Below are 10,457 nucleotides of genomic sequence, written 5' to 3'. Positions count from 1 at the left end.
TTATCATCATCATCAGGTGTCCCATTCAGTATGCATTCCCACCTAGTATTCCTGGGATAGGCTAAAGATCCACATAAATACTGACCAAGATTAAAGGGATTAACAAATATGAATGCATTAATAATATTAATAATAATAATAATAATAATAATAATAATAATAATAATAATAATATTGAGACAATGTCCATTGTAAAAGGCGCTATACAAATAAATTGAACTGAATTGAATTTGAAGAAGGAGAAGAAGAAGAAGAACCACAGTGGATCTTGAGTCTATCCCAGGAACACTAGGTGGGAATGAATGCAAACCTGAGAACCGGGATGAAACACGTGAAACTCTAAACAGACAGTAAATAGGGATTAAACCAGAGACTTTGAAACGGTTACTATTATTATTATTATTATTATTATTATTATTATTATTATTATTATTATTACTGTTGTTGTTGTTATTGATAATAATAATAATAATAATAATAATAATAATAATAATAATAATAATTTCCCTGAGAGAATCGATAAAGCATTGTTATTATTATTATTATTATTATTATTATTATTATTATTATTATTGCAAAATGTTGTTGTAGTCTATATGAAAATAGGTTTGCAAATTTGTTTTTATGTTAGAAATGTAATCTACAGTTCTAAGAAAACGTCTACCAGGAAATAGTACAGACACCAACTGTTTTCACCAGCCATTTTCATATTTTCAGGTGAATATTTTATGAGTTACTTTATTCTTGTTTAGTTTGAAGATTTTAGTTTAAATTTGAAGATGATCTACTCCCACGTCTTATTACATCTGATCAAGCAGTAGCCTTATCTTGATAGAACATTCTAGTTCCTTTCTATGGATCTGGCAACCCAACAAAGATTCCGGCGTTTTTGCCACGCAGACAGATGTGCAAGATGTCTGTGCGTTCCTGTCTTTACTTTATTCTCTGTTTTCAGTTTTTCGGTGACTTTCTAAATTTGATTTGTGCAACCGTATCGAGTGATGAGGTTAAAATCGAGGTGATTTACTTGCCAGAAAACTGCACCCAGAAAGTGAGGAAGGGGGATTTGTTACACGCACATTATGATGGATATCTGGCCAAGGACGGATCTCAGTTTTACTGCAGGTAAAAGTACTGTACAAGCGGACCCACACACACACACACATTCCTCAGAGTCGATTATGTAAGGAAAACACATATAGTAAGTCCTTAACAAGACTTTCTTTCTTTCTTTCTTTCTTTCTTTCTTTCTTTCAAAGCATGTCGGTATAATAAACCAATAACATATCAACAATAACTCTGCTTAAATGTGTTAATTTATTGCTATTTATCTGACATTTTGAATGCACAGGCTGATAAATATACAGTATTTCACCTACAGCTGTATTTAATTGTCATGAAAGTTCGTTTTCTATATTATCTGCCATTCAGTGACACACAATAAGTATTCACTGCCCTTTAAACGTTTGTATGATTAGTAGTATTACAATCTGGGCATGGAATGGATTTTATTGAAATTATATGTCACAATGCTAATGAAGATGTACATAGTGTATCGTTTCTACATATAATTACTCCATTTTGCCCCCTAGTGGAAAAACACAATTTTTCCCTAATCATTTTCCCTAACGTTTCCCTTAATATTTCAATTTAATTACAGTCCAGAAGATTATTTTAAATTATATATTTAAGATACTAAATTTACCACATGGACCAGATTAGGCCCTTCATCAGATAAGAACCTTTATCTTTATGATCTATATTCATTTTACTATTTCACTGATTCATATTTAAAAGATTCTTTCATTTATTTTGTTATAATTAAGAGTCATGCAAGCACTGTTGTACTCCCTTTTCTTACCTCCAGTCGCTCAGCTAAAGATGGACAGCCTCACTGGTTTGTTTATGGGGTTGGGGAGGTCATCAAGGGCTTGGACATTGGCCTGAAAGACATGTGTCCTGGGGAGAAGCGAAAGATCACAGTTCCTCCTTCATTTGGATTTGGTGAGAAAGGGAAAGGTAAGAGACTATTGCAAAAGCACAATCTACCACAGTCATCACAGTTTTGTCACTTACTCAAACTGTCGCTGACAGTTTTGATCCTGATCTTTGGTAACTATGTGTGTGGGTTTCATATGTTCTCCTTTTGTATGCATTTCCTTCAGGTTCTCCAATTTCTGCCCAACTTCTCCATCTAGCCATGGGTTTGATTTTAAATATACCAGGGTTTAAACTAGAAGCTACATGGTTGAAAACATACACTGAGAAGATGTAGGTGGGATGGTAGAGGCCATAAAGATGCATCATGGACAAAATTTTCTTGCATCAATTTATTAATTTGTTTTTATTAACTGCTTTATTCTAGGCAGGGTTACAGTGATTCTGAGACTAGCCTGGGAACACTGGGGGTGAGGTGTGAATAAGCCATGAATGGTCCATCACAGGGCACCATGCACACACATTCACTCTCACCTAGGGGCAATTTATATTTACAACATTTAGCAAACTTTTGGCAGAGAGACATTTAGCTCATTTATACAGTTTATATTAACTGAGCAATTGAGGGTCAGGGGCATTGTTCAGGAGTCCAGTGATGGCAGCATGGTGGTCCTGGGATTTAAACTCATGACCTTCCATTCAGAAGTGTTGCACCTTAACCACTGAGATACTGCTTCCCTTTAGAGTTTTTAGAAGGTGTTTTAGGAGAAAGCCAGCAAACCCAGTGGAGAACTGACAGAACATAACAACAAAACTGTACTTCAAATAGTTCAAAACCCTGGATTTATCCCAGTTGGGATGAATTTAATTTGCTCTGTTGTGTGCCATAATGTAAATACACATTTGATCAAATGTGGTTCTACTTTTTTCCTTATTAACTTTTTGTATACTTTTCTGTTTTATGCCATAGATCCGGTGCCACCCAATGCAACCTTGATCTTTGAGGTGGAGCTTTTGCATGTGCGACGAGGTCCACGCAGCATAGAAGCTTTTAAGGAAATGGACATCAACAATGACCAGACTCTTACGAAAGAAGAGGTGGGTCATTAGGATGCATGCATTTTTATGTACTGGTGTTACATAAATTCTGTGTAACTTCCTTTATTTTATTATTAGGTGAAAGATCACTTGAAAATGGAAGCAAAGAAGTTAAATGTGCAGAAAGAAGAGTCCTATTTCGACGCTGTTGTGACCGATGTCTTCCGCAGGAATGACCAGGATGCAGATGGAAGTTTGTCTATAAAAGAGTACAATGTCTATGAGCATGATGAGCTTTAACTACCAATACACAATGTTCTCATAGACATTTTTTATGCAGGTGGGATATGGGATATTTTTGAGGAGTATAATAAAATACCACTAGGACTATGCAAACTTTAAATAAAGATGATTTTTGGATAATTATTCGTACCTGTTAACAATGTGCAGTTAACACATATGTTATATACTCAATTTTTATGTATTATGTATTATTAAACAAAACATTGAAAAAAATTCAGGCTTTTAAAAGGTGGTGTTAGTGGTACTGAAGAGCCTTAGTAATTGACACTGCTATAGTTAATAAGATATCAGTGTTGTGAAATTTCTCGATGAAAGTCTATGACATGAAGGACTGACTAGAAAAAGTCAGTATCTGATCTAATGATATCATTCGATTTGCATAGTCAGGAACTTTTTCCTTTTAGAAAAAGCAGACAAAACATGAATACAATCACTGAAATACTAAAATTGTGACAGTTGTAATATATTTTTGACTCACCATAATTGACAATGTGTTTACATTTTCTGCAGCCCCTTACAGATTCTTAATAAAAAATGAAAAAAAAAAAAACATGAACATGAAAGTGTGTTTAGTGTGTTCTACATTTTAATGGGTCGAAATAGCGAAAGCTATACTGGATTTATAGGAAATCAACTAAACAAAAGCATATAATATCTTCTCATATTAAATACATCACAAATAATTATAGATAATTAAAGATTTAAGGGAATTAGAATTAATTCAAATAAGTATAATTATAGATAAGTGAATGGATGTCTAAATGAGTGACAAAAGGGTTAGTTTAAGAACAACTTAAAAAAAGACTGTGATGTTCATTGATGTCTGAATTTTACCATTGACAATGGTTAGAAATAGCAAAAACTGAATTTCCCCAATTTATTTCTGCATGCTGGAGCCTGTATGGTTCTCCAAATTCATTCCAGGACTTAATACTATGTAGTGAAAAGTATACTATATTGTTAATTTTACTAATATGTATATATTTTACTGTATTGAGCACATTGTAATAGACATAGATTTCACCAGGGGGCTCTCTAATACAGCAGATGCAGTTAGATATGCCTAACACAAGTCTGTCTGCCAGACTGCACTGTACATTTTAGTGGTTTCCAGCTGCTTCTGCAGAGGGTGTGTATCTGAATAAGGGAGACAAAGGCTAAGAAAAAACAATACAGGAGAATTACACAGAAATCAGATGCTGGCTAAGACATTACAAGAGTTTCTTTTTGATCATGTTGCCATTGTTCAACCAAGACAGAATGTTGAGAACTGCCTATTTAAGGAAGAAAACAGGAAGAAAGAAAGCTGTGTCAAAGATGTGTCAAAGTTGAGCAAGGAAAAATGTGGAGGTGAAAAAGGCAGTTCAGCTACACATCTCACAAATTTCCTATCACTATGTCGTCAGCAAACTCCACTAAACTAAAAATCCAATAAGCAGAAAGCTGGAATGACTTTTTTTTTTTACTGTATATAACTTAAAATCTGTCAACTCCTCTTCTCCCCTTCTCCTCCCATCCCTTCCCTTTCACCCACCACAAGCAGCAGAGATATGACATAAGCCATGTCCGAGCCAACAGATCCAGAGCAGATCCAGACGAGAGGGGGAGGGTTTGGTCAAAATGTTGGAGAAAAAAAGCACAGAAAGCAGTGAGCATACTTTACTTTGAATGCAAATCAAAAAATCTAGAACATTTCTTAGCAGACAGCTCTTTTTTCTTTTTTTACGAACAAGAGGTGTGTTACAGTGGAACTGGCAGCCTGTAGTCCATTGAAGAGAGCAACATAGTATCTCAATAGACCTAAGATTCTCCCCTTCCCCCATCAAGTCACGGTGCCGGCCATTTAGCACACAGTTAGTCGTTCTGTGGGACGTGTGGATGTCCAGCGGTTTCCTTGATTACAGGTCTCACAGAGTAAATGCTACTTAAGAGGTCTGGGTTAAAAGACGATAATTTGTTTCACACCGCATCTCAGCCACCTCATGTTCCCATGACCTTAATTCTCCTGCAGGGTACATTTCTCACAATCATGCCACTGGCTGATTGTTAATTGCCATTCAAATGATAACAAATTGCAGTTTAAATTCATTTGAAATTAGTTTGAAAGGCATGTATGGTGTATGGCTGTATGGTGTAGATTGTTACCAAGGCAGCATTAAAAAAGGGTTTAAGAACGAGAAGAACATAACAATGTTAATGAAACAACAAAAGTTAAGTTAAGTAGCCTTTATTTGTCACATATACATCACTGCTGAGTGAAATTCTATTTTCGCATATCTCATCCTTTGAGGGTTGGGGTAAGAGCTCAGGGTCACCCATGATGCAGTGCCCTTGGAGCAGGGGGAGGTTGGGGGCCATGCTCAAGGACTCAATGGTGGCAGCTTTTTGGTGCAGGGGCTTAAACCCTGTTCTTCTGATCAACAACCCAGAGCCTTAACCACTTGAAATACCACCTCCCTAAATGTGCACAAATGTACACATATATCTATTTGTATATGAATCTCCACCTTCTCTCTCTCTCTCTCTCTCTCTCTCTCTCTCTCTCTCTCCCTTTTGATTTGGCAAAGTTTTACACCAAATGCTGATCCTGACGCAACCCACAACCCTCCCATTTTTTTGGCCTTGGGATTGGCAATGAGAGTTAACCCCTCAGTGGCTGGGTTGGGTCTCTTCTACAATCAATCAAGCCACAACAGTAAGAGCATGGGGTCCTGATGCGGGACTACCAGGGGACCATACTTGTGCTAATGACTAATGTACAAATTCCTCTCAACATATTTTAGCAAGGGGGGATGATATAGCAAAATAACCAACAATTGGATAATGTGATTACTACAAAGTTAAGTATTTTCCACTAACAGCACATCCAAAGGTTTTTTTTATACCAATACAAATGTCATATTATGCTTTTTATCTATTCCTAGGTACAGTTGCTATGGACAATCCACAAAACAAGTTAGTTACATTTATTAGGTTACTTATAGCAGAATTATAACTATAACTAAAACTATAAGTTTAGGCAGTGATTTAGTTATTTTACATGTAGTGTGCTATCATGAAACAGTAGGGGTCTATGGATGATTTTTGGCATGCAATGCAAACACTTTTCTATGCACAACTGGATTAAAAAAAAACTGCAGGATTTATTAAAGTTTTAAATCCCACAGTATATGAACATTCCCAGGAAGCCTTGTTCTTTATCACAGAGTGCCTTTGTATGAGAATGAAAACTTCCATTGTACAGTGCAGTTCAATACATCAGCATCAAGCTCAAATATAGCCGCTCAGTCTTCATCCCAGTACATATATAAAAGATGTGAAGAATGATACAGCCCTGCCATTAAAAAAATAGACACAATGTTGTAAAGAGAGAGGAAGAGTTAAAAAGCAAATTAAGAACTATCATCTATAGATGGATGAGGAAATATACTGTATACATGACACATTGTGTATAAAGATATAAGTATAACTTGTTCATATTTTTCAGACAACATTGTAAAGCGATAAACTTCCAAGCAGTGGCTGTATTAAAAGAACATTCTTTGGGTGAAAAATGGAAAACAAGAAAATGGGTAATTTCTATTGGGGAATGTTGGCAGGTTTGCCTGCAAATGTGCAGTTGCTGGAAAATATGCCCCTCAAAATCTCATTTGTCTCATGACAAATACTTATTTGTGCAACTTTAACTGTTCAATGAGTACGTGGGTTATGAGTAAAAAGCTATTTGGCTAAAATACGATAGTGTTGTTAGCAAACAAATCAACTCTTTCAGTTGGCTGTTTCACATGTATGCTGGAAGCTGAATCGCTGAAAATATACGTGATGCTTTGGCTAAGAAATGTTTTTATTCTGTGTTGATTCTGCACCACTTTTAAGTGAGTGTTCTAGTGAGTGTCTCACTGCATTACTGCTTGTTATATCCTACTCTTTCAGGTGTGGTAAATTAAAGAGGGCTGTCAGGAGAGATAAAGTATAGTCACCTTAATCTATACTTTTATTAATGACTCCGTGATATTAATACAGAAATGCTTATACATTTAATTTTACATTTATTTATAAATGTTTTATTACAAATGCAATGCAAATTATAATGTTTGTTCAAACTCAAATGTTGGAGAAGTACTTTATATAAAAAAAAAAAAAAAAAAAAAAAGAGTAATCAGAATCTCGGAAAAGAACAATGACTTTGACGGGTTACAAAAATATTTTAAAAAGTCTTTTAGGAATCAGTTCTTATCTGACTCACTGAAAAGAGACGGAATTCCCATCACTAGAATGAGACATAAACAGATTAAATTTTCCAACAGGGGGATGGAGGAAACTAAGCGATTGCATCACAGAAACTGTGCAGCAGAAACAAATCATAACAATAAAAGGAAAAAGCATCTGCAAAGAGAAAGTCATATCTACTCACAACTTAAACTTAAGCATATTAGCTATCTGACATCAGCAGTGACATGACTGATTATAAGTTCTTTACATGACAAGATATAATCTGTAATCACATGAAAATCATATGAAGGTGTATTTTACCATATAATTTGCTGCAATTGCACATTTATGTAAACATGTGCACCCTTCTGTTAAAGACAGTCTCAAGTTAAAAATATTACCATATATCATTGCATATCCTATATGTAAATTAATTAATATGTTACAGTAAATGAATAATGTGAGAACATCAACACGTGGGAAAAAACTACATGTTGAAATTAAATAATAATAATTATAATTATAATTATAATTATAATGTAAGAAAATCACAAATGTGAAAAAATTAAAAATTAAAAATACATGGCCTTCATGTGAAAAATGTGTGAAATTTAACATGTGAAAATCTAAATTTTATTTAAAATTTAGTGTCAAGCAGGTAGCTCTCAAAGGCCTTTGTGGCATTGATATGTCTTCATGTGTACTAGAACTAAGGCCTACCCTTATCTATTAATGGGCAGATAAATCTATCAAGTCAATATATAGTGAATTAACTATAGATAAGAAATTGTCCCTCTTTGTCAGCTTTTAATTAACTTGTTAGGAAAAGCAATAATTGAGTGTAAATTAATGGATAACAATAATAGGTCTACCATAACATCTTGTTGTTTCATTAAGCAACAGCTGCATGTTGATGTCTGCAAGGTTACTGGTTTATTTTAACACATGCAAACTGTTTATCAAGTCTGTGCATTTGGGTGTGACAGGTCCTCCCTTTATTGGTACAGTAAAAGAGAGTGCATAAACACTTGCATGTTTACATGGGAAGGGTGAGGCTCAAGCAAAGTGTCATGTCCCTGAGTAAATACTGGGGTTCACATAACAGTAAAATCTTTGTTTTTTCTTTCATCACCTCTATGTGTTCTGGGGTATTTGTACCAGGAGACCACATCTAAAACTGTAAATGACACTGTTGGTATCTGAAATATGGTTAAAGGCAGAATGTGGCGCTATAGTATTTGCTTCATTTAACCTATGCAAAGACAATTTGCAAACTGTGTTTAAAATAGATACACAAAATCAAAAAGATTATTGAACACACATGTTCACTTCCAGCCAATGTACCTCAATTACACTATACAGTCCTGAAATTTTTTTATGTTTTTGTTTGTTCCTTATTTAGTAAGTACTAACTAAAAGTAATAACTAATGTAGCATCAGTGTTTGTTTTCACAAAGGTGATAACCTCTATATTTTACCTTTCATTTTTCCTAACCTTGGGGTATTTGTAACATCAGGCCTCATCAAACACCAGTAAATGTATTTGCTTTATTAATCCTATTATGTAAAAAATGATCAGTAAATCTATGAATCTACAACCGATGTAACTCTTAATATATGCATTATTATTTAATACTAAACCTTTGAAAATGTGTTAACATTTCAGGCTACAATCTCATTTCTCCATGGTTTCTTTGCAGGGTGAAGTTAATTATTATTATTATTATTATTATTATTATTATTATTATTATTATTATTATTATTATTATTAATAAAACAAATATTTGGTAAAATATGGTTAATTAGCATCTGTCTAACTAGGACTTACTGATTTTGTTCAGTAATAACTTACTTGGTACAGTGCTGTGTATTTGTCACGCTTAAAAGATTCAGATCATCAGACAAAATTTAATATTACACAAAGATAATGCATGTAAATACAAAATGCAGTTTTTAAATGATTATTTCATTTATTAAGATAAAAAAAGCTGTCCAAACCTACCTGGCCCTATGTGAAAAATTAAATGCCCCCTCTTGTTAAATATGAAAGAACTGTTATTAACCACATTATTTTAGAAAGCTGAGTTAAATTTCACTAGACACACCCAGGCCTGATTACTGCCAGACCTGTTGAATCAAGAAATCACTTAAATAGAACCTGTCTGACAAAGCAAAGCATGCTTAAAGAGCAATACATCTTGCTGCGATCTAAAGAAATTCAAGAACAGACAAGAAACAAAATAGTTGATATGTATCAGTCTGGAAAGGTTTATAAAGCCATTTCTAAGGCTTTGGGACTCCAGCAAACCATGGTCAGAGCCATTATCCACAAATGTTGAAAACTCGGAACAGTATGAACCTTACCAGAAGTGGCCAGCCTACCACAATTACTCTGAGAGTGCAACGACGACTCATCCAAGAGGTCATAAAAGAACCCAGAACAACATCTAAAGAATTGCAGGCCTCAAATGCCTCAATTAAGGTCAGTGTTCATGATCAACAATAAGAAAGAGACTGGGCAAAAATGGCATCCATGGGAGAGTTCCAAGGCATTGCTGACCAAAAAGAACACAAAGGCTCTTCTCACATTTGCCAAAAAATATATTTTCTGGCCAAATTATCTATTTTGGACAAATATTCTGTGGACTGACGAGACAAAAGATGAACTATTTGGAAGGTGTGTGTCAAGTTATATCTGGCATAAAACCAACACAGCATTTCATAAAAAGTACATCATACCAACAGTCAAACATGGTGGTGGTAGTGTGATGGTCTGAGGCTTCAGGACCTGGACGACTTGCTAAAATTGATGGAACCATGAATTCTGCACTCTATCAGAAAATCCTGAAGGAGAATGTCTGGTCAGTTTGTGATCTCAAGCTCAAGCGCACTTGGGTTATGCAGCAGGACATTGATCCCTTACACACCAGCATATCCACCTCTGAATGGCTCAAGAAAAACAAAAT

At 34.8% G+C, this 10,457-nt stretch overlaps 1 protein-coding gene across 1 annotated transcript; it reads left to right on the top strand.

Annotated features, from left to right (window-relative positions):
* Positions 1-863: 863 nt before the first annotated feature.
* fkbp7 (FKBP prolyl isomerase 7) lies at positions 864-3,815 on the top strand. The gene is made up of 4 exons (XM_058391136.1): positions 864-1,125; positions 1,868-2,019; positions 2,909-3,036; positions 3,115-3,815. The coding sequence occupies exons 1-4, from the start codon at positions 905-907 to the stop codon at positions 3,274-3,276; spliced, it is 663 nt and encodes a 220-aa protein (XP_058247119.1). The 5' UTR covers positions 864-904; the 3' UTR covers positions 3,277-3,815.
* The last annotated feature ends 6,642 nt before the right edge of the window (positions 3,816-10,457 follow it).

The sequence above is a fragment of the Hemibagrus wyckioides genome, linkage group LG06 (genome assembly GCF_019097595.1).
Source record: "Hemibagrus wyckioides isolate EC202008001 linkage group LG06, SWU_Hwy_1.0, whole genome shotgun sequence".
NCBI lineage: Eukaryota > Metazoa > Chordata > Actinopteri > Siluriformes > Bagridae > Hemibagrus > Hemibagrus wyckioides.
Note: the sequence above shows the minus strand (reverse complement) of the source record. Positions and strands in the feature narration are given on the sequence as shown.